The sequence below is a fragment of the Buteo buteo genome, chromosome 28, assembly GCF_964188355.1.
Source record: "Buteo buteo chromosome 28, bButBut1.hap1.1, whole genome shotgun sequence".
NCBI classification, from domain to species: Eukaryota; Metazoa; Chordata; class Aves; order Accipitriformes; family Accipitridae; genus Buteo; species Buteo buteo.
This window is the reverse complement of record NC_134198.1, coordinates 2,911,947-2,936,789: the sequence shown is the minus strand read 5'-3', so window position 1 is coordinate 2,936,789 and position 24,843 is coordinate 2,911,947. Positions and strand designations below refer to the sequence as shown.

The 24,843-nt window shown below is 45.0% G+C and overlaps 1 protein-coding gene across 3 annotated transcripts in view; it reads right to left on the bottom strand.

Moving 5' to 3' along the window:
* Nucleotides 1–23,777, bottom strand: part of SLC38A1 (solute carrier family 38 member 1) — a 42,480-nt gene extending 18,703 nt beyond the window's left edge. Inside the window, exons 1-6 of one of the 3 annotated variants that reach the window (XM_075059133.1) lie at nucleotides 22,945–23,777; nucleotides 21,206–21,314; nucleotides 14,314–14,526; nucleotides 6,978–7,053; nucleotides 6,291–6,406; nucleotides 1,217–1,290 (exon numbers count right to left, since the gene is read on the bottom strand). In XM_075059133.1, coding sequence (XP_074915234.1) covers nucleotides 1,217–1,290; nucleotides 6,291–6,406; nucleotides 6,978–7,053; nucleotides 14,314–14,432 — 385 coding nt within the window. In that variant the 5' untranslated portion in view covers nucleotides 14,433–14,526; nucleotides 21,206–21,314; nucleotides 22,945–23,777. The remainder of the gene's footprint in view (nucleotides 1–1,216; nucleotides 1,291–6,290; nucleotides 6,407–6,977; nucleotides 7,054–14,313; nucleotides 14,527–21,205; nucleotides 21,315–22,944) is intronic. The other 2 variants (XR_012654639.1, XM_075059131.1) reach the window with 2 other exon arrangements.
* Nucleotides 23,778–24,843: the final 1,066 nt, after the last annotated feature.

The following is a 24,843-nucleotide window of genomic DNA, read 5'->3' as shown; positions in this document are numbered from 1 at the left end:
AGCCTGGCCACTGCAGACACAGTACCGCGATCCTGCAATTTCACTTGCTTTAACTAAACAATCCAAATGAGGGCAGCCATTGACTTACAGGATGATTTACAATTTCTAATGATGAAGCCTTAACTTCCGAATTCTCCATCTGGTATGGTTTTGGTAAAAGCAGGGAAAGATGTAAATTATAACTAAAACTTCTTTTAAATATCTGTCAAGCTTGAGAAACTCCTCTATTAATTGGTTCATGTTTCTGTTAAATGTTTTTTTCCTTGGCTGTGATTTAGGCCGTGAAAAAGACTGGACATTGTAAAGATGGTGAGATACATGAGAACAGAAAGAGAAGATGTACGGATGATTTTTAAAATGCATCCCATTGTTTGTTTTTCTCTATATTTCCTTATAGCTGACATTTCTGCTGTGAAGCTTGTATAAACAGTAAGTTTGAGCTTAAATGTAACAGCAGCATAGAAACCAGGGCTTAGATTTTGGGAACTAACAGGGCACAAATGTGTCCACAATTAGGCATACGTACCTAATTTAAATAGGCAGTTGCTGCCATTATACGTGCTATAACAGTAACTCATGTGTGTCCAAATTACATATTAAAATATTACAGTGTTCTTGTGCACAGATAGTTTTAAAAATCTGCCTTCAGAGACTGTTACCCAAGGAAAGAGACTCTTGGGACTTCAGAGTACAGTGACATTTAACACTGTAGGTAACTTCTAATTTCAGTAGTTAGAATTTATTTTGCTTACAGTTACACTTCTCTCTGTTTTATTTTCTTCTAGGAAACCTCCTACTACACCACAAAGGCTATCAGGAATTTCACACTAACCATTCAGGCCAAACTGTGTTTCCAGGTAAGCTTCACCACAGGCAAAGGTTCATTATATTTTACTTGCAATTAGTTTTGTAGTGCAAAGAAACCATATGAGCTGTTCCTTCTAGCTCACTGAAGACAACATTTCACAGCAGCAGAATTCACTCTTTGTCATAAGTTTTTTTTCTTTATAGTGATGGCCAGATGCTGTTCTCCATTGCCATGTCATAAATTCTTGTTAATTCTGGGCTTCTGACCCAAAATGTCTTAGGCCTTTTTCTTGTGTCAGCAAAGTGACAGTAACTCCATTTTACACAAAGCACTTGGCCTTATTTGAGCACTTTTTACTTCTTGTTCTTTACAATTCTACTGAAATGGTATAACAACATCTTAAATTACCTGTTTCCTTTGAACACACCAACAGGAGATATATTGAATAAATAGACAGCAGTGTCACTGAAACCAAAAGCAGCCTACAAAAGAATGGAAAATAAAGCTTACTGTAAGAGCTGAGCTCTAACATAGCAATATTTCATGTCAGGTCATATTCCTGTTGATTCCAAGATAACTTTTGTACTCTACTGGCAATGCAAAAAGCCCTGAAAATACATGTAGTTCACATGCTGTTTGCTGTTCCATCACACCACCATGGAGGCAGAAAGCCCTGCATGTAGAGGGATTCAACCAAGTAAAACTCAGCAGAGCTGCAGAGCACAGCTTGTTAGTGAGTTACACCTCCCCATATTGAAAGAAGCAAGAATAAAGATGTCTTATCAGACAGGAATTATGATTTAATCACAGCAAGGATGAGCCAGGTATGTCCCTCACCACCCACTCTAAAGATTTTTTTCTGGGAGCAGAGTAAAAATGTCAAAGGGAAGTCCTCTGTATAAGGACTTCCATAACAAATGGAAGCATCTTTTCCCGGGACATGTTTCATATGCTACCAAAGGGGTGCCCAGATGGCTTTTTATGTGCCTCCCAGTGCCCAAGGGGGAGGGCACAGGGAAGAGGAGGGAAGTTAAGGCTTGACTGGCTTCCCTTGGGAATAAAGGCAGAAACCAAAGGTTTATACTTTGTCCAGGTGGGAACTGGTATTCCCTCACTGATGTCAGTCCTGGTCTGCCGTGATCCATAATTTGACTTCACGTAGAAGAATTGCAGGAAGTAATGACCAAACTGTTTGTGTAGGAAACTTGCTGGCACAAATGATAATTAGTCAGTGCCGGGGGCTAAGTGCATAAAAACACATTTGCTCATTGCTCTATGTCTTTAAGCCAAGCACCATGTGCGCCTTCCCCTCCAACACTCTGACACACAAAGACCTGATGATGTTTTCATGATGTGTGTGAAGAGCATTCAGACAATCTGCTGGCAATTCCTCTCTTTATTATGACAACTACCCTCAGGACACCGAGAAAAACAAGCCTAGAATTTAACAGAAAACAAGCTGCTGCCATACATAGGCAGCAACACATCTTCTTCATAGGAATACATAGAAAGAATGGGATGAGAAGCCTCCTCCCCACACTTTTTTGTTGTTTTAGACTAGAAATACTTGAGCACCAAATAATGACCCACAAGTTTCTTGAGGCCGGAGCAGCAGGGAGAAACATAAAGAGGCGATAGGAGGAACTGTCCTTTTGCCAATGAAGAATGATGGTTGACAACAACACACGCTCTTTGTGCAGCCCAAAGGGTGTTCCTCCTCGAGAAGGTGGGGAAGGGAAGGGAGATTGTGCTGGCTGAGGTCACTCTGCTCCATTTTTTACAGATTTGCTAAGCCCTGCTCCTGCCCGTGTTCCCTGCAGAGCTGTTACGCCCCTGCCTGCCTGCAGGCACGGTGCTCGCAGCCCCTGGTGCTCGGCTGCTGGGCTGACTCACTTCCAGCCCCAAATGGCTCTGGCTCCGCATGCCAGCATCAAGTCTATTTTAATATTAAAAGCTCCCGTTTTTCAGGCACTGAGCTCATGGAGCCTTTGCAGCGGTAAAAATAACACTCCCAAGCAGCCAGGTATTTATCTGATCTGTTGTCCTTAGCTCCCCATAGGGTTCTTACAGAGACACTTGGCATTTTCATTACTGCTGTATGAAAAACTTGTTTGTGTCAGGACTGTGGTATGGACAGGGATATTTGCGCCAGAACCACCCCTTGGAAAGGAATGAAAATGTCCATGCCACTCGCTCTGCACAAATTCAAAACAGAAGCAGGGGAGCTTGGACTGCAGTCCCAAATGCACTCCCCTACTTCTTATTTTGCCTGCTTTTAAAGAAGTGCTGGCAGCTATGCAAGCAACCGGCACATGCACAAGTCACCTCCCCCCCAACAAATCCAGAATAAACAGTTTAGGGCAGGGGACTGATACAGTGCTGGGAAGAACAAACTGCTCCTGCAATGCCACTGCTGTTTGCTCCCAGCTGCCACATTACCAGGTCAGCTGAACCCTGTGCTGTCTCCAGCCCTCTCTGGGGGGGCCAGAAGAACCTGTGAGGCTCGTGCAGTCACCTGCCTTATTGCACAGAACAGCTCTGAACTCTCATAAGGTATCGGGTGCAGAAAAGCACGGCAGAGCATGGGGTTTGCCACCGTATGGGCTCCCAGAGGAGCCTGCCCTAAACCTGTGGCGGAGTTAGGCTGCGGCTTCGTGACTGCTTCCAGCCAAGCCTAGCAGGAGTGGCTGCAGAAAGCAGTGTGAAACTTCAGCTGTAGTCTCATACTATACCTCATCTAACAAGCCCCTGTGCCTCAGCAGGGTTTTTCACATCACGTGCAGTGCTGGGCTAAATGCAGGCTGAAGGCACCTTGCGCTTGGCCGGCCTCTATGTCTGTGCAACGCGATCACCGCTCTGGTCCCGGCTGTCCGCGATGAAACCACAGGCAGCATGTGCTCCTGCCATCCCTTGGTGGCCTGGCCCATCTCTAACTTCACAAAATTTTTGTGCCCTCTTTCTGCAGCAAGTTTTTCTCCCCTTTTGCATACAGGCAAGGATGCTCTTCTTTGGTCTAGGCTGTAGTTATCAACAATACTGGGATTAAGTTCCTCTGAGTTCCTACCTCAGTTGTTCTGCCTAGAAAGCATGACACTGTGCTATGGCACTAAGTTATTACGAAAATAGGATGTGAGAGTATATACTCAGTGCCATGTTTATTTTGCATGTCTTACGCCAAGAACATAGGATCTGAACTGATCCAGGTGTGCATGGCAGCGCACATTTCACGAGCCTGAAGGCTGTGAGAGTGGAAATCAGGCTGGGTCTGCTTTGTTAGTGCTGAAGATGCTCCTTTAATTTTTCAGCCTCTGCTTTCTACTTTTCAGGGATGGTGCGTGCCAATACTGGATAAAGCAACCTAGAAACATTTCAGAACTGTACTGTTCAAGAGCAATGAATTTAAGTGCTTCCTCATGTGCAAAAAGCAATGAAAGTATTGCTAGGACTCTATCTTTAATCACTTGTAAAGCAGAAATGGTTCTAAGATCTACCTGTGATAGCAACAGCAGAACTATACATTTATGGGAAAAATGCACTGAATGAGAGTGTGAGAAAAAAATCTAATGGACTAGGTTTAACTCTGAGATTATTGCATGACAAAAGAACATTTAAAGCAGTTCAACTTTCAGGCGTAACTACAGACACCACATTAGGATCCTGTATGTCCAAGCTTCAAAGGGGAAAGCTCTGCTAGCCTGGTCAGGTAGGTCCTGCTATCTTCCTTACCTCTGATCTCAGCGGGCTGGTCTATGTCTAGGCTAACAGATCTAAAGGTATTATAAAGCTAACAAAAACAATTATCCACTTTTAAATACACACGGTTAATTCTGTAGAGAATAATGCTATTATTTACTTCATAAAATCTCTACATTCAGTTCAAGTTTGGCAGTTTTTTGTACAATGTGGTGGTACAGATCTACACACTCACTACTCTACTCACTCACTACTCTGGCCAAGACGAGCCCAGTCACCATCAGACGTTGTTAGAAGTTTCTCTGGTGTTCACATCACTGTTCTGATCTACTTCACTTAAAAGAAAGTGCCTTTTTACATCCTTTAGAGCAAACACATTTCACATTTCACTTCACTCTCACGAAAAACTGCTGAAAGAATGAGACGAGGATGAGATTAGAGAAAACTAAAGCATTAAGGAGAAATTGAGGGTGCTCCTTAGCTGAGACACTATTATCACAGAAGAGGTAACAAGGCCGAAGAGAGGTAACTTTTTTTTTTCTGGTTACAGCAGTTTTTGCAACCACCAGTCTGTACCCTCAGAGGTGTGCTTGTCAGAGCATGGGTAGAGTATCACATACAGGTTAGAGTACTAGGTAAAAAAAGCAGCAAAAATAAAATAAACTCTTTCGCTCTGCATAAGAAAGAGTTAAATTAGAGTCCAGCTACTTTATAGCCTAGCTTAGTGACAACACAATTATGAGACTTTGTACATTCTTAATATAAATGGATTAACTCCTTGGATTATTCCTAGATTTTACTCAACCACAGCAAATTGTAAGCTGGCAGCATGGATGTAGCTATCCTGGCACAAAACCCCAGAGCAGATGGCTATATGTACCGCTTTGGCCATCCACTCTGCTACATACAGGGCTCATATTATATATTTCCCCAAAACCTAAGAAATAATAAAAGTTCTAGATTTTCAGATTTGACATTCATGAAATGACACCTCTTTAATCTGTAAACTCAATAACCGTGTTGAACAGTTCTCAAAGACTGTAAATTATTGTATTTCTTCCCTCAATGAACATTTATCACTGAAATCTTAACAATCACTTTTCACAATGAAACGTCTCATACTGCGATCCAGAATAACACAGAATAACACTGTGTCTTGCTCATTCACTGGCACCATTTCATTTTTAAACTATAAAATTCTCCTTTACAAAATGCCTCTTTTTTTTTCTGGAGCTAAGCACTCTACCTCAATTCTTTTTTTATACTAAAATCTTGGCTATATTTATGTTGGCTCTGAAGGACTCTCACATAAGAAACTGAAGAAACTGTGGGAGTGAGATGAAAATATTAGATGTAACATATAAAGGAATATAAATATTCTTTTTCTTGGTTAAAAAAAAAAGTAGTTATTGCACCATGCTTTGATGAAAGCTCTGGAGATCCTGTGACACAAATAAGAACGAGGTACTATCCCACTGCAACTATTACTACTGAATATTTCCGATGTATGTTTAGCTTGTGGACCATAGGAAAAATCCCTGGCTAGGCTCAGGTCTGTAGTAAAGAACAGGGACTTAATTTGCTCTAGCATTACAAGTAGTGGCTTTCCCCCCCCCAAAAAATCTGACTGAAAAAAAAATGTCTGAAGCTTGTAGCTAACATTTTCAGGCTTGAATGCTGCCCCTGATTACAGATGGACTATAAATCCCTCCGCTTGCTGGCAGCGCACACATTCTTTAAACGCAGCGAAACTGCACAGAGATCAGCTACTCACCACGTGAATACTTACAGAAAAAGAAGAATTCCCGTGTTGGCCAAGGCAAAAGCAAGACCCAAAATCCCACTGCCCATAATAGCATTGCTGAGGTTGAAGACAGACATCCCCAGTGAAGTAGTTCCTGGGATCTGGAGAAGTAAAGACAGATGCATCAGCAACAGCTTGGAACGGAGCAGGGAAATGCATCTGTGCTTCAAAATCCATGTTTTGCGATATATCATATGTAAGTAACTACTGCTATAGAAACGACTTAATAAAAACTGGTTTGAAAGAGGAAAAAGTGTCGCTGAACCCTGTCACAGCTACACTCTGACTGCTGTCCTGTAGATTTGGTACACTGATGTAGATGGTATAGGCAACACACAACTCATACTACACTTTCAGTATTAAACCCCATCTTTCATGCCACCCATGAAACATCTTAGGCCCATGATTTATATATTGTAAGGCCATAAGGAACCACCAGGACTTCCTGCCTAACGCAGGCCAAAGGGATTCCCTTGCCTCAACTTGACCAAAATGCTTGGGTTTTTTGGTTTTGGTTTTTTTTTTAAGTGTTGAGCACAGGCAGTTCCTACTAAAACCTGAATTTCAGTTATAATTGTGTGTGCCCACCGCTTTTGAAGACCATGTCTAAGGCCCTTCATATACATAACATACAGTTCATTTTGACAGGGAAAAGAACAGCAAGAGACTTACATATTCATCGCATTTCTTCTTCTCCAGGTGGCTGTTTGTAAGACTTCTTCTGCTTTCTCGATCCGAAATAAACTTGCTGAAAGAAGTCAGAGGATTTATTTCCAGCAAGTGTTTAGAAAATGCGAACACATTAATTCCATGAGCAGCATGTGATTACAAAATACGCAACGTATAAAAACTGTATGCAAAAAGAGGTCAAACTCATAACTTTAATGAGCCAGGCTATGCTTCACTGATACCAGCGTGCATTGGGCATCAATAAAGGTAACACGAGCACAAGATCAGAATAAATGTATATATACAGAATGGTCTTTTAGGAGATTTAGTAAAGCAGCAGCACTGATTTTGTGGACGGGAAAGTAATTTGTTTGCACAGACACTGAGAGGAGATACTTCTCTAGGCATCCTGCAAGGAGGGACCGGTACCCCCTGCTCCCGACCCCTGCCCATGTGCTTAGCATAACTAACGCCATTTTATCAGGCAAGCAGCCGTTCTTTGAGACTGAGCGGGCCATGCACCCATTCCCTTTCCCTCGTTATCAGGCCCTGAAGGTCCTGTGAACCAAGCAGACAAACCAAACAGATTTCTCCTTCCCCTCCCTATTGGCCTCAAGAGTCCTGGGTGCCAGCCCAATTACTCCCCTCCGTGCCAGCCTGGAAGGTCCCAGGTACCCTGCCCACCCGCTGATTCTGTGCCACACTAATCGTTAATATCCTGGTAAGAAAATAAAGCTTTATTTGTAACTACAGTTTAGTGCCGTCATTATTCTGCCAAGGATCCCTAAAAGAACCTGTGTGTCCCCTCAGTGCCGGGTGACAGTGCGGCACCCTACAAAACCCTAAATTGCCACCGTGGGGTGGGTACGGCTGGAGTTCAGAGGAGGGAGAGGAGCTGCAGGCAGCCAGCACCGCCCGGACCATCATGAACCGGGCGACCTGCTCTGTTGGTGCATCATTCTGCGCTACTGGATTTTCATTTAAGTGTCTTCAAAACACAATACTGAATTCACCATACTGCAAAATTAAAACACTTCTGTGCAAGGAAACACGGAGTAAACAGCTTTTGTTTCCCTGCACCCTTTACTTGTTCTGTGTCCTTGATATAGCCACATTTAGGAACTTTCCGTCACCAGAACAAGATTTGCCTCCCGTGGCTGCGTCGGTATCCTTCGGATTTACGACACTTCTGATTTGGATGAGCTGTTATCTTCTCCCAGATCCTCTCTTCAGCAAACATTTTAGTTTGTATAAAGCATTCTTTCAGCTTTTCATCTTTTGAAGGTTTATGCACAATTATGTCCCTGGCATCTTCGTTAATCCACAGATGGTTCTTAGGCTGCACTGGCTAATGCATCAGCCATTGTACATGTTACGTACCTAACCAGGGGCTGTCACCAAGTGTCAGAGACCCTTTCTGCTGTAGGTAAATTCAGGTAGACCTTCTTAAATTCAGACAAACAATATGCTGAACACAAAGAGCAGCACCGCTGGCCTTTCCCCACAACTGGGAACGTCTACTGGCTGGGGTTGAGTAGCTCAAACCGTGACTCAAGACTGTGCATCGCTTAGGTACATCCAGCGGTATTCAGGCTGGTAATATAACCATGAACTCATAAAGGCAGAGCTCTATCAAACTTCCCTGCTACCCTGGTTGTGGCCTAATTACTAGCGATATATGCTAGCACAGCTTCTAAGCATATGCCAAAATCACGCAATTGTAATGCTGCTGACTTGGCTTCCACAGCTGGCACTCTGGGCCCTGTGTCTTTAACATTTTGTGTACTACATACACATTCTGAGTTTATCCCTTAAATCCGGGCATAGCTGGCAAAAAGTATGTAGTACTTTTGATGGTTTTGTTGCAACTTTGACTCCTACCGTTGGTCTGCTTTGACTTCCTTTATAACAATAAAAACCAACTACAGGCTTCTCTTATACTTTTTAAACTACTAACTTCAGCAACTAATTTGCTGCAAAATATAGACACCGTGCCAGGTTTACCAGCCCTAACGCAGTTGGAATAGGTGGCTGAACCTCTCCCACTGTTTTAGGAAGTGAAAAGCAATCACTTCTAAGATAGACTGATCCAAAATTAACTTTCCAAAGCTCACCGTGTACGTATTTCATCCTCACGGAAAAAAACCTCAACCTGATTCAGAGCATGTGCTTTTTTTTTTTCATGTCTGTTTAAAGTCCATCTCTTGAACACAGGCAACAGAGTGTGAACGGTTTGAAAAAGACATTCCAGCTCTCTCTCGAAACACCCTGCAGGCAATTTGTACGGGCAGGAGCACAGAGAAGAGTTTTGTCTCTTTTGGATTTGTAAGTGCTGCTGGGAACATCTGTGGACTTTGCCTTCTTCTGTCATTTATGGAGATCATGTGTCATTTTAGATTTTGTCAGAGTTATGATAGAAGTAACTAGTCTGCTCCCCCCACTTCTCCTCATCCCTCTGCAGCCAGTTCCCCCCTTAATAATTACAAAAATAACAAATTTGTAGATACTATTATCATTGCCACCTGGTATTACAAGTTTGATGAAAATTATTGTGAAAGAACCAACGCACGATAAATACAATACTTGAGTAATATTGCTTGACTATAAAGTGACCGTGGGACTTTCCGTTAAAATACTTCTGACAGAGGAAACAGCTTCTGCAGACCTGGCACCTTCTGTGGCCAACAAACACATTATTTCCTTCTGGATGGGACTTAAGAAAACTCGTCTGATTTGATAAATTGATCCAAACTACTTTCTTTTGAGTTAGTCCTACATTAAAATGGACTGGGATTGTTGTCCAGCCTCTCATCTCCTATTACAAGCTCGGCTCCTCATCCACCCCATATTTACCTCACACTGCACGTTTTTCTCCATTTGTGCTGTGTGATGTGTACGGGAGGGCAAAGTCACACACAGGGCTCCCAAATCATGGGGTACGTTGCATTGAGCCCAGCTTTTTTACGGGGTGCTTCCCAGTACCTGCCTCCCAACCTCAGGAGAGCTTGCCCAGAAAGCTCCGCAGCGATGCGGTGGTGGGAGATGGGGGGGTCTGCCTGATCCGGAGGCCGTGCTGCATTTGCTATTGCAGGCAACTTAACCTGCAAGTCCAGACAAGAAGGTTGCCTCGGGACCACGCTCGGTAGGTGGTACAGACGTACCGTATGACAGCCTAAGTTTTCCATAAATGGAATGTATTACTGAACTGAAATTAAAAAAAAAAAAAAGTAGGGGGAAGGTAAACCAATGGATTCAGCAGAAACAAATTTTCCCAAGATTTTGCTTTTTATAACATTTTTTTTTGTTTCAGGGTGGTTTTTTTCCCCTATAGCATATGAAAGGAAACATATGTTGGAATACTGGAATTTCTAGTTAAACCATGACACGCATCTGCTCTGCTTAATAGAAGTGCTTAGAAAACGAGCTATTCATTGTCACAGAATGTTGTATGTTTGACCTCTATAAATATGACACGAACGAAGTGAAACGACTGTTTACTCCAGCCTCTCCCAGCCCTCCCAAGGACTAGAGGCCACTGTGACAGGTGCTGTGGAAGTGCGCAGTCGGACCGTCTGTGCCTTCAAAGCCTTCTGACTCCCTGACAAGCATGAAATCCATTTGCGCTGTTTGTTGTCTTCATTTCAAATGCTTTACTCATCGTTAAAAGACATAACCTGTTCTTATATGTTTCTGCTTTCCTGCTGTGTTTCCTACATCACAGCTGAGTATGAACAGCTTATACACAACTTTTCAGATACACTAATAAAATGCCCTGGCCAAAAAATAATCAGCTCATCCTTGCGATGCATGAAGCCTCACGGTTGGCTTGGAAAGAATTTCTTCATCTAATTCCTTTCCTGGTTTGACTTAGTGCAAAGCAGAAACTTAGTCTTATTGATAAAGTGGTTTTAAAAGGACCACATTTAACTATGGTTTCCAAATTTAATTTATTAAAGGACTTAAATGAGAAATGTTTGATTAAGGTGATATCCCTGAGCTAACCATTTTGGCTAAGCAGAGTTAGCCAAAAACCATTTAGCCATCTCACAGATATGTTTAAACATAATTCAATTAAAGTAATATTTGACAATGCCTTAAACATTTGTTAGGGAAAGCTAGTTTTGCCAAGATGACAGAACTTTATCCTTAGGCAGCTTCTGAAACGGAGTGCTAACTTGAGCAATGGCAAAGATTTCCAGGGCAGGCAGGAACAAGACATGCAGAAGAAACCTTGGTCTGACTTACACTGTGAACTTGGACCAGATCTGGGTATACCTACTAACAACCTTGTTAACCGAACAAGAGGTGCTGATAACTTACTAGTAGCTGTAAACCAAGACAGGCATCCAGCCAGCAGCTTCCCAAGAGCATTGTCATAGTTACAGATAAGGAGTAAGTCATCTAAAAACTGGTATACAGTCATGTGCAGAGGTGGCAAGGTTTTATAGCCAGGATAGATGGTTAAAAGTCACTAAATCCATGTCAGGATTTGGTGCAAGTCTCTTTATTGATATTCCCAGAAGAAATTCAACATCTGCATTAAAGAAAAACCTCTCCCAGTACAGCCCCTTCCAAACAACATCCCCTCCCTCCCTACAACTGCATATATAAATGCATATTTAGGCCCAGAAAAGGCTAGAAGTCCAAACAAAACTAGAGAATTCTTTTCCAAGATGAAAAAATACTTGGAGTTTACAACCAGACCTGGAATCAGCCTCTCCCTTGTGTTCCTTCTCCAAAAGACCCTTAAAAACTCTGCTCTAGCTGAGCTTGAAAAATTATGCACTGGGAGAAAAAAATGTTTAAAATTAAATAGTGCAAAATCAAACAGGTGGAAACAACAACAAAAAAGTTAGTTGAAAATTGCAGATCTAATCTAAAGCTCAAGTGAAATCAACAGAAAAAGTCGCACTGATTTTGATGGACTTTGGAGTTTCACAAGGCCTCGCACCATGTGCCAGGCAGCACAAAATGTGTTGTTCTGTACACCTATTAACTTCTTATTCCATGGAGACAGGGCGTTTGCCAAAATAGCTACAGGAAGGGAATAACCACATCCTTTCGGGATGCGTTTGGCAGGGTCTGCCCGCCTGCTCATCCCCCATGCCGGCGTGGAGGTGTTTGCACCGGGCAGTGGCCTCGGGTGGCTCAGCCCCAGGGGATGCCAACGGGGCTGCACCAGCGCCAACGTGCTGCTGCGCTGGGAGCTGTGGTCAGCACGAGCTGCCTTGAAACTCTTTGTTTTAGACATGGATGGGAACATGAACACACCGGGATATAGAGGGGGAAAAATACTCATGCATGGGATGGATGAATAAGTAGCTGTCCCGTGAGCGCCTCAGCAGAGGGATAATGGACAACCGTAATGGGCTGCATCCTACAACCAAATGATGCTCTGCAGAGGAAAAAAAAGTTCTCCAGAAAGGAATGGAGAATTGTGGAATATGTTCGCCTGCCCTAAGAGCCAGAACAGTAATCAGAAATTCTGCCTCTGAGTTTCTGACGCTCTTTCCTCACCCCACTTTCCTTCTTCCCTTTGCAGGCAGTCTGCCTCTGACCCAGACCTTGCCACGCTTACGATGCCCGAACTCCACAAAGCACATTGTGACCACAGAGGATCAGGCACATACGGCACGCTCCTTCCCCACCCTCTGTCAACATTCACTGACAGATAAAGCGCTAACAGGGTTTCTTCCCCATAACAGTTACTGGTGGCACCAGCCAAAGCGCTGGGGAGGCACAACCAGCCCAGTACAGCCACTCCTTCCCTCAAGGACATAAATGCTCGGCAGGCTCCGGGAAGCAAATTTACCACTGTCAGCCCCTGAGCTCCTTGCCTTATGAAGTGAGCCAGCAGGAAAGCAAGCAGGTTCATACTGGAACTGTTTTGTTTTGGCAAAGTTGGAGGTTTTTTTTTTCTTGCTCTTGCCTTTTCTTCTCCCCCCCCTTTTTTTTTTTTTTTTTTTTAACACAGAAGTGGTTTGCGTTTTGTTTTGACACTTTCCATCAAAGCAGTTGCATCAGAAAATTCCTGACCAGCTCTAATCTTCAACAGTGCAGCTGTACTGCGGTCGCACCGCTACACGGTGCAGCTGGTGACCGCCCCAGGACTTCCCCCGGGGGGGGGAAGGCCCCTGCTCCGTCCCAGGGTTTGGCTGGCTGCTTTTGCTATGTGCACCCTATGGCCAACCTTGGGTGCCGATTCCTGCACGACGTGCCACCAAGCTCCCTGTTCACGCGCACAGCCGCGAAAGCCACACGACTTTACCCTCACATGGGAAAAAACCAGCTCTCACTTCTGTGTTTTACACTAGAAAGTGAGTTTCTCCAGGTAGGCGGAGAAGCTGCTGCCAAAAGGAAGACAAAAAGGCAAGAGAAGAGGTTTTTAAAGACCATAAACACAGGTGACGGCAGCCCAGCAGTAAAGGAGCAGGATGATATGCCAGCAGAGGCTTCCCAGCAGCACCAGTGCCGGGCAGGACTGGATCCCCACACAAGCACCAGCCGACTAGTGTGCTCCACCTTGGTTTGCGATATTTGAACAGGAATTTTGATCGAAAAACAGCTTCTTGTTTTACAGCTCACAAAACCCAGACAGGGTCCGTCAGCAGGTCTCTGCTGTGAACAGGACAGCTCAGCACCTGTTGGGGGCTGGTGGAACAGGCTGCTCTTTGGAAATGACTGTACAGCTCGTAGGAAAAGCCGACAGCCTAATAATTTAAGCAAACCTAATGATTCTCACCCGTACTGATAAATAGATGCATTTTTTTAAACTTGACATCAGTTAGGTATAAGTCTCTGTTTTACCATCTTCTTGCCATCCCTGCCTCAGGGAGCGACAGCCGCTGCCTGGTTTGTCTTGCCGAATCGCGAACGTGGTCCGGTACTACGTTTGCTGCCAACCCCAACAGCTGTAAATCCCCAGGAGCTTGAGTGCACGGAGGTGGCCAGGCAGGTTAAAATTGTCATCTCAGAGATCAAAGGTCAACAAAGAGATTTGCCCCAAATTATGCCATTGGCCTAATTGTATTAATTATTATTGCTTCTTTGCTGTATCCAAGCAGACATTTCAAAATGTTGGCTTTTTGCTACATTATATGTTTGTGCATTTTATTAGACTAATTTGAAAGATTCAAAACGATGAATAAATTGCCACTCTGTTTGCTTTATCTGCTGTTGCAGCCTATGCCCAACAGATGTCACATATGAAATTCAAATTACATCTTCAAATGGAGCATGACTTGGTAATGAATAATTCAAGACATATACTGAAAATTAGAATGCTGTTTTTAAACAGCGTGTTTCTTAGCACAGGCAGCGTCAGTGGAAAAATACTCACCTATTTATCTGGCCATTTTCCACCTCTGTGAAATCATTTGAATCATTGCTGATGTTATCATCTTCAGGGACAGTCATATTCTGCAATTCAGTCAGTTCTAATCCGGCTTTGAAAGGCATCCTGGGTGAGGAACTGTACCTATCCAAGTGTTTCTCCAAATATTAGTGTTTGGTTGGTATCTCGTGAGTAAACTGCAGCCAGACTGTCAGCAACCTAAATAAAACACAAGAAAAAAACCCAAGATGTATACCACCAATAGCAGGCAATATCACCGGAAGAAATGAGTGAAACCTGGACGAGAGGGACCGTCCTTAGCAACCAATTTTGTTTTGTTAGAAGGACCTCAGGTTATAAGCTAAATGCGTTGCACAACGGTAGTAACCTTATATGCCTTAATGAGATCAACTTCACTAACCTTATAAATATACCTGGTTCCGCAACCAACTGCTGAAGACAGTACTTGTATTTATAAACTAGTGAGCAAACCAATCCTATTTGTTTCAGGAAAAAAGGTTAACCACCTACAAACTGAGGAATAAAACTGATTTGCTTGTCCAAGTCCCTTTTTGATACTCAGTGTTTGTCTTCTGTATGTTCTCCATTCCTACTTACAAGTATAAAATATATTGTGTCCGTGGTGTTGCTAAGTGGATGGAACAGAGGGATAGAGTTATCCCAGTGCTCTGTTCTACTAATAGCTGTAGTCCAGGTATTTGTATATGTTCTAGTTTTTTGGTAAAGAGGATGTGCAGAGGATGCTTTGTGTATGGTTAAACTTACTCTGAACAAGGACAGAAACAGACAAAAACAAATCCCTAAGCTCATGTATCATAGGAAGAAAGAGTAATGTATATCTTGTGTCAAGCAGTTATTATCTAGAGATCGGGTGATCTCTCCTCTGATAGGTGTGTTGCATAAGAGCACCAAGAATAACACCAAAGGCAGATCAGCCAAGTCTGCTACAGTGACATATTTCCTCATCAGCAATGCAAATCAACTGAAAGACCAATATTTTCCAGAGGCCAATCACTCTTCGGCTGAGCTACAACTCCAGCGTGGTGCTGAGGCAACAGGATGTTACTCACAAACAAGCTCCTGCACCACAACTCTCTCAATTCCCATTTTGTGAATGAATCTCCTGCAGTATTGCCAAACGACTCTTCACCCAGGGGTACGTGGTGAATGCTCAGATGCCAGATTAATTTGGGGATATTTTTAAACTCCCAGGGCTACCTCAAACCCATCCAACTGCTCGCATGCAACCAAAGAAGCAGGAGCATCCCTGGCTTTTGCAGGGCACTACGTCGAGGCAGGAGGATGTAGTTCACTCGTTCAGACAGACATCTGCCTGTTTCACATTAAGTTTACAGGATCCAATACTTCTGGTTTATACCACATCCCCACCACGCAGAAAAGGCCTTTGCAAATGAGCAATTTTTCTTCCCCTGTAAATACTTTCTCAGAAACGTAGTTTTAAGGTTTACGTGTGCCCTTAACATTTCCTCAAGAGCCCAAACCATCCAAATTTCAGGTGCAAAGTTTAAAGGCTAGCCTCGAGGCTTACAGCAGGGCTGGAACTGCTCTTTTCTACTGAAGGAGCAACTAAGCACGTGGTTATGGTGGCAGACGGGGCCTGGCACAGCCTGGTGCGAGGATGGTGTCGGCGGGGATGTGAGCTGGGTCCTTTTCATCTCCTCTGCGGAAAAGATTTCCACTACAGATACCAGGAGAGCGACCACTCGGGTGTTAAAATGTTGGCACAATTAAAAAAAATAAATGGATTTAAGCTGCCGATAAATGAAAGCAGACTGGCAAGCAGAGGGTGGTTTTAGCAGTGACATTCTGGAACAGTCTTCCCGGAGGCTGCGGGGATAAAATAGTCTACCTATTTTGGAAGAGAAGCACGATCTTTTTATAAAAGGATAAAGCCACAGGAGACGGCGACTGCTGAGGTGGCAAGGACCGAGCCCGCTGAATCCTGAAGCTTCTTGTGACCATGAGTTCCTAAAATAAATAATTCCTTAATAGACCTGACAACCTCTGTACCGAGATCTGTATCCCCTGACATTTAAAAACCCGTGTAAAAAAGCGCATGTAAGATTCAAGCAGAGGAGCTTTCCCTTTGGGCGCCATTTTGCGTCATGGTCCCCCAGGAGGATTTTCAGAAAATGACATCGCCTGTGCTCAAGAAAATGACATTGCCTGCACTCAAGAAAATTCCCCGTTAAGCGTTGCAAAAGCAGGTGCTGAAATTAGCACTCCCGTGAGGTAAACGGCGTGCTGGGGAGCAGACTTCGCGGCTCACTGACGTGCAGCTCCCGCTTCGCCCCTCTGTAGCTGAAATGCTGCAAGGCCAGACCGGCAGGAGAACGGCTCGCTGGTTTATCCGCAAGGAATCTTTGCGGCGTGAAAGCGACACCCTTTTTTTTGCCTTAACCAAAACTCTGATTCTACAGAAAACGGATTGAATGAAGACGCAGGGAAGCCTCAGTGCAAGGAGCGCCAGCTGAAGCACCACAATCATTTCAGCAGATCCCAGGTTTCGGGCAGACGAGTTGCTCCTGAAGCAGCGTGACACCAGGCACACCTCTGAATCTGCCTTGGATTCTCGCTAGGTTAAGTGATTTACTAAAAAAACCAAACCAAACACCAAACAAACCCCTGAAAACAAAAAAATTGTTGAGTGAAATAACGCACTGCACCTCCAAGTATGAGAAAACCTGATCTCGGCACCAAAACAGAAGGAGGGTGAAGAGAGAGCGGTGGGGCTGGGGACTGAAACTTTGACTGTCACAGCATGAACTCATCGCAAATCTTTGGCACAGGATAACCACCCCGTCCTTAGCACCTCCAGCTGTAAAATTAGGATGGTAATAGCGACAGTAACACTCAGTCTGTGAAGCGCTTGCAGATTCAGAAGGAAAGGGCGATGGAAGTGTGATACCTGAAAAAAAAACACTATGCAAACTGCAAATTTTTTGCCAAGATAACTTTATCTTAGATATATACAGAGCAAGCCCTTTGTCGCTGCGCATCACTCTAGGCACCCTCCACAGTCAGCGGAGCACAGGTGGTCGCATGAATTTCACCCCCAAATCACCTACTTTAAATTTCACGTTCACGGATGTGACAAATCGCGGCGTCTAAATAAAATCTACGGTGCCAAAGGGTAGGGTTCAAGTCAACCAGCTTTATTCCCTACAAGTCGAGTATCACTTGGCCTCTTGGCGCTGCCAGAGGACAATCTGCCCTGGCCCACGGGAGGGGTTTGCAGCCACGCTGAGCTGCTCTCTGGAAATGCAATAGCTTTGCTCCCAAAGGGAGCTTCGACACTGGGGATAGCTGAGCTAAGTTGCCACCTCAGGTGTAGGTGCCACTAGCGCCGTGGGAAGAAAAAAAAAAAAAAATTGCTTCAACTGATAAGAATTCACCATATGTTGATGCTGAGCTATCTTGGAAGCAGCATGGTATTGTTTGTACTTTTAAGGCCTTTTCATTCAAGAAATGTCATGAAATAAATGCAAATAAGAATGCTACGATGGCAAAAGTTCCTAGACTGAGTTTTATTCCTAACTCACATTGAAAGGCAGTAAATAATCATCTGAAGAGTGACTGTAGCAACCCCAATCACTTCCAGTCACTGTGCCTACTACTCTGCCCAGCCTTCAACCTCCCAAAAAGGAAACTTCCAGAGACCTGCCATCAAACCTCTCTCTCCAGACACACACACAGTAAATCAACAAGAAGAAACAAGAATTTTGTTCTTACTTCAAACTTGTCTACTCGGATGGACAAACACTCCTTCTTGAAGCAGGAATCATCCTGAGAGAAAACCAGGAAAGAGCTAATGACCCTTCTAAAGGAACCTCAAAGGTCTGTGTTTGGTAGCTGATCTAGCCCTTCCATTTAGCAGAAAAAGCACTGCTCTGGCCTAGGAGCTTGGCTTTCTCTTTAAACATCCCATGACATGTCTTGTAAAAACCATTATGCATAATTTATTCATCGTGTGTTCCTTGCAGAATATGGGAAAGATTACAACTGGTCAGAGACTTCAGAAGGAGGACTGGCAGATGACACAAGAAGATAAAATGAGTTTATTTTTCTCAAGGACATTGAGACCTTCACAAGCCATTAAAACACATTCCAAGAACTGGGGTCATTTTCTCTGTTGCCTTCTGAAACATCCAAAAAAATAAATAAATCTCTGCAACTCCAGTTTTCTGGACTGTTAAAATTCCACAGCAGCAGTAATGGGCTCAAAAAGTTTGTATTTGAAAAAATATGGTAATACAGACAATCTAACTTTATTTATTCTGCTGGCTCAAGCATGAATTCTTTCTGGGCAGTACCTGGAAGAGGTGTAATCTCAGAAAACACTTCGCTAGAAGTTGTGTTTTTAACAGTAACATTATCACTCCTGGTGGTAACGGTGATGGCTTAATTCACAGGCCATTTTTTTTTTTCATATCCTGTAAATGACATCATTCAAAAAGTGCCACCTTAAGACACTTGGCTGCCCAAAAGCTGACCCAGTAGGCGAGAGGCGTTTGGGTAAGCGGTCAAGTTGGACACCATCTCACTGGTCTCTGGGTATGGTTTTTGTCATGAGCCCTTGCACACTCACCAGGCACTTCATTCACTGCGCGCTTCCCGCAATCAAACGGTTGTGGGGATGACAAATATCCAAGACACGCTAGGCAATTTTAACTATGGAATTCAAGATAACATGCTTAAAAGCTGAAATATGACTCAACATTTTTCTCAAAGGAAGTTTTGCCAAAAACTCCTCTTGGTCCGTTACGAGTCATCAGAATCCAGTGCTTGAGTTTCACACAAGCTGGTTTTATTCCTGCAAAGCCTGAGATGTGATATGTCTTTCTGTGCTCATACTTCTGAAAGTTCTTTCAAAGAAGAAGAATACGACCAGTAAGACACGACGGATATAAATAATGAAACACTGAGCCTGAAACTCTGTGTACGGACTATTCACTTAACTGACAAAAAGCAATAACGGGCTTTCTACGTAACAGTATCACGTTGGGAGGCGGGGAGGCAACGATCTCCTTTTTGTTCGGCATCAGTGACACCTGACATGTGGAACATAAAGCTCCCGATTTACTCCTCGTCTACAGGAAGGACAAAACGGAGAGATTAGAGAAGAGCCACCGAGACAACAAAGAGCTTGGAAATTAAAGACTGACTCACATCCACTGAGCAAACATCTGCAGTGCTTGAAATGTCATTGCCTCCAGCTCCTCGGTACTGCCTCTCTGCAGCAGGCTGCAGCCGCAGGACGAAGGGGCTTCACCCCGGCCCCACCGGTTCACGGAGAACCACCGAGGTGCCGGCACGCACCCATCCTGCCCACCAGCAACGCCAAGGGCTGTGAGGCAGCTGGAAGACCTTCCAGCTGCTACAGCTGTTTGCTTGGCAGCTGCGAGCCATCACCTTTCGTTTCCAGGCTCCTCACTCACGCAGCCCCCATGGCACGAGGGATGGAAAGAGTTAAAAGATAAGGTTGGGGGCGGGGGGGGGGGGACAAACAAGTGACAGAAGGCTTGAGAAGCAAACTCAGGAAAGGATGGTCTAAAAAAGAAGCGACGAGCACAAATACGGTTTCTCAACCTCTCTCTCGGTACTGCGTGACCTTGTGCTGCAACAGGAAAATGTTGCTGCTCTGCCCCGTCGCTCTCCATGCTGCCATAAAGAAAGGGAAGACAGTCCCAAATTAAGTCTCGACAGGCTACTCAGCTGATCAAAGGCAGGCAAATAAGAAATCATAAAAACCCAGTCTGATTCACCCAGTGATTCATTACTTTAGGCAAAACACTTAAAGATGAGCCATAAAGGAAAATGGTTTTAAGTACATTTTTGTTTTGAGCCCTTCCCAGTCAATTTAGGGAAGGCATTTGGCAGAGGAATATAGTCAAATTTTTTCCTAATTATATTTCTCTGTGAAATTCTCTCAACAGTCTCCGTTTTTGCTCCAGAGATCCCAGAACGCACCGCCATGGATAAACGAACTGTTGTCTTCCACAGAAAGTGGAAGCGCTGTACGAGTGGGGCTTTATGGGTTACAGCCATGAAACAGACTATCCAGATGTGTTTGTAAGGGCTAAATAGCAGCTCTGAAATTCTTATTTAAAATAATTTTTTTGCTACAGAAGGAAGAACCCTTTGCATAAATTCACATGTAACTCACTTTTCTTTCTGCTCCAGTTTACAAGTAATTTGTTTGCTTCAGTTTTCTTGACTGTAAGAGACTCAGAGTGATATTTACCTGATAAGCTCACACAAATATTATGGGAGTTAACCGCAAAAGGGCCATGTAACACTTTCAACATGAAAAAGCTGCCATTTTTTCCCAAGTGTGGCCGCTCAAACTTCTTGGATTGGATTAAGGCCACAGGAAAAAGTACCTATCAGAAAGGAAACTGAATTCAGGCTTAGAATATTTAAATATTCCCACAACATTTCGTTTGCCTTCACAATACAAACTTTCAGAGCGGTGGTTATTGTCACGCCATGTGCCAAGCATGTTTCTACAGAAATGAGCAAGCTGAGAAAAAGACAGGGGAGAGCACGGGGGGAAGGAGAGTCCCATTTCTGCTCAGTCACCACTCTTCCCCTGGTGAAGAACAAACCCCCAGATCCAGAAAACCCCAGCGAAATGTAGGACAGAGACCCAGGATGACGAGCCCACATGCAGACCAGCTGAGAGAGCCCTGCCTCCCCTTCTAGCCTTTAAAAAGCAGGATTTGGAGGCGAAGGAGAATTGATCCTCCATGTTCTACAGCAGTCTGCGGAAAGCCCCGGACGACTCGGAGGACAATCCTCTGCACAGGGGTGCGCGGAGCGCGGCGCTCGTTGCCAACACGTCTCCCGTCCTCACCTGGGCTGGAGAGCCCAGTTGGTCCAACTACAGCGTAAATGGTCTCAGAGTGACAAGCCAGAGGGGATGCTGCAGTGTGCTTCAGTGAAGTGCTCTCTCTACGGTGCCTCTTAAAAAGAAAAAAAAAAACCTTCCAAAAAAAGGGCAAAGTCAAATAGGAGTCGTTCAGTACGACAGGGAAGCAGATCCCATTTTAGTCAGTGAATTTCCACCGAGCCACAGCAGAAGGCCTCTGCTCACCGGCAATATGGCAATTCCTAGATTTCAGACAGGTTTTGCCCGTAGATTTCAGTGCAATTTTGGCATGGGCCCTAGCCTGAAAAGGGCAGTTATTGATACTCTGTATCCTTCAGCAACAGATGGAATCTCCTTTTAGAGGCTTTTTAAAGGACGTTGGTACTTTGGTGGCAAATCAAGTAAAAGTTAGGTGGAAAGATGCTCTTTCTTACTCACCCTGTAGCTGTTTTTACTTCTGATCTAAGACGGTTAGACTCAGAATGGCCTTTTTTTTATTCTTCCAGAATGTATTTTATCAATTAGCAGGGATCTTTTTCTAATTCTTTACTTTTAGAACAATGGCCCGTCCATGTTACGTTGCCTTTCAAGCACGTGTAAAACCCAAACTAAACCTAAAGGTGGATGAAGTGCCACAAAGCACAGGTTACCATCATTCACAAAGCACAGGTTACTACCATTTGGAAGGGAGGTTAGCAGAAATGCCCCAAACGCAGAATAGCCTAAGGAATACGTGGTGGGTTCAGCTGGTGGCACAAGCGGACGGTAGCTTCGCCTTCCACGAAACCTGCTGCCAAACGTGGGGTTTGTGTCTGTCCCTCTAATGTCACCTAAACAAAGCGCGGGTTTACACACCTCCTGCTCTCCTCTTGCACAAGGAGATATGTCCTAGCTACAGGTTGCACTGCAAACTCTGCAAACCAAGGGCGCAAACCCTCTGCCCTAAGAGAGAGCTGGATGTATACACACGTGAGCAAATGCATACCCAGGCATGGAAACCTGCCCTTTTTTGTTCTCGCCTTCGGCTCATTAAAAGCGAGCAGCTTAGCTGTTACTATGCCTTTACGGGCAAACACACACACACACGCACGCCGTGGGCCCAGCCTGCATTTTCCGAATACCGTAAAACTTCCACTGACCCGATGGCAGCGCTGGATTTAAGGGAAAGGTCGGATTTCTCCAGGCAGGGCTGAACCCGCGGCCGCGCATCCTGCGGGGGCTGCGGCACACGCGGCCCAGCCGGCCATCGCGCTTGCCAGCGTGAAACTCATTTATGGTTTTTTTTTGGTTTTTTTTTTTTTTTTTGCGCTGCCAGCGAAAGCTCGTAGCTGCCGGCCGCCGGGTTTTTCTGGGTGGGTTTATTTTTTCTTTTTCCTTTTTTTTTCTTTTTGTTTAAAGGCACGCCGCAGCGGCTCGCTACGGCAGCATCCCGGCGGCCAGCCCCCCCCCCCCCCGGGAGATGCCGCATGGCCAGCTCCGTTCCCCCCCCCCCTTCTCCAAAAAACCCACCCCAAAACCCGATCCTCCTGGGCTCCCCCCATCCCCTCCCCGACTGGCTGACCTTAAAACCCATTTTTAAGGTTTGAAATCCCTCCTCGCCAGGGCGTTTGGCCGGGTGTGTGGTGGGGGGGGGGTGTTGCGCACACGGCGGAGACAAAGGGCTGCGCGGGGAGCCGCGGCCCCGGCATCCCCCCCCCCCCCCGATTGCATCAGCTGCTGCCTACCTTCCCGAGGAGCCGCGGGGATCCCCCGAGGAATAATCCACCCTCTCCGGCGGGAGAGCACCCCGACAGGTAATTACAGGGATGATAATAAAAAAAAAATAAATAAAAAAAAAATTAAAAAAAAAAAAAAAAAGAGGAGAAGGGACGAAAACGGTGTGTGTGTGTGGGGTGTGTGTGTGGAAATGAAAGTGGCGAAATAAAGGCGACGAGGAAGATGCCGCTCCTCCTCCTCCTCCTCCTCCTCCTCCCGCCGCGGGTGTGTGCATGTGGAGGTGGGCGGGAGGCGGGAGCGCGCCGGGCGCGTCCCCGCCCCGCGCCGGGGCCGCGCTGCCAGGGGCCGCGGGGCGCGGAACCTCCGCGGTCACTCGTGGGGCCGGGCTGGGGACCCCCGGCACCCCCCGCTCCCCGGCGGCGCGGACGTTCAGCACCTTCCTTTTTTATTTTTATTTTTTTTTTCGAAATCCACCCACAATTTTTCACTCTTTTTACACCACCACCACAACCATTTTTCTCTGTCTTGTTTTCTTGCCCACAGGAGAACCCCTCGTGGCAGGCAGAGCCGAATTCTTGCGGCGTTTTCCCTAAAACGGCAGCAGAAGATCTGGCGTCATCATGTTACCCGATTTCCTGTTTCGTCACGCAAGAAGCTCTAAATGCTGCCATTTGTGTGAGGAGCGAGAGCGCTTTCCACTGGGGCAAGACACGCTCTTCCAATCCAGACGGGGATTTGATGCACCGATGATTTGCCGTAGCCCGTTATTTCCGTACTAATCTCTAGAAAGCGTCATATGAGCTTTTCAGCTTGGGAAAAAAAAATACTTTTTAAGAACAAACCTGAAGCCAGACGGTGTTGCGGCTGGCGATTTTGAGACCACAGCCCTTGGTTTCGCGACTTGCACGGGATGTCGCAAGGCACGCAGTGAAAGGATGCTGGAGCGTGCCGGGGTTGGGAGCAGTTTGCGGAGCGGGGCCGGCTGCTGGGAAGCTCTCGTGGTAGCTCTGCCAGCGGCGGCTGGAGGTGTTTGCTCTGGAAGTTCCCCTACTGGGTCTTCTAAATGTCAGGCCAAAAAGGCGGATGACACACACGAAGCACTGTGGTTTTCAAATTACCACCTTTGCGTGGACGAGTTGGATTCCCGTTTTGGTGCTTGTACTGCATTTTTGTGTTTTTTTTTCCACTAGGGTAGCTCTTTGAATGTGGAGCGCTGTGCAAACAGTAATTTAATTAACACCCATCGCACCCCGCTAGCCTGAGAGCCGTATTGTCCCAGTCATGAGAGTGAAGCCAGAGGAAAAGCTAACTACCCAAGGTCGTTAAGCCAAGGGCTGCTCTTTCAACACTTCCTCACGTGAATGAATAAACCTCTCCGGGGCTCGCAGCAGCACCCTGCGCAGCCCCACAGACATTTCAGATGGACAAAGGAGGTGGGGTTGGATTCCAAGTCGGGGCCTGGACTCCCCATCCAGCCCTACGTGCAAGGCACCGTGCCCGAAAGCAGAGAAGAAAGTATTCGCAATTCACTCGTACTCAGTTAGACTTATTTCTCTTAAACTGACAATCAACCCACCCACCCACCCCCAAATTACTAAATAAAAAAGTGTATTATGTAGTGGATGTGGTCAGGTGGTATTGCTGTAGGGAATAAGAAGAAACTCTACTCTGTTTCTTTAAAACAAAAGAAGTATCAGGCTGACTATCAGGTGAATGGTCACTAATTCAATGCATTCTGTTACCACCTTTCCATTTATACCTGTAAAGGCAGGCCTTTTCTACCTGACAGATAATTTGATTCTTACCTTGTCACGCACATTCTTAGAACCAAGGTAAGTATTTTTCATAGGATTTGGAAAAAAATCTTTTTAACATATCTTAACAGAGCTCCACAAAATCAATAGCAC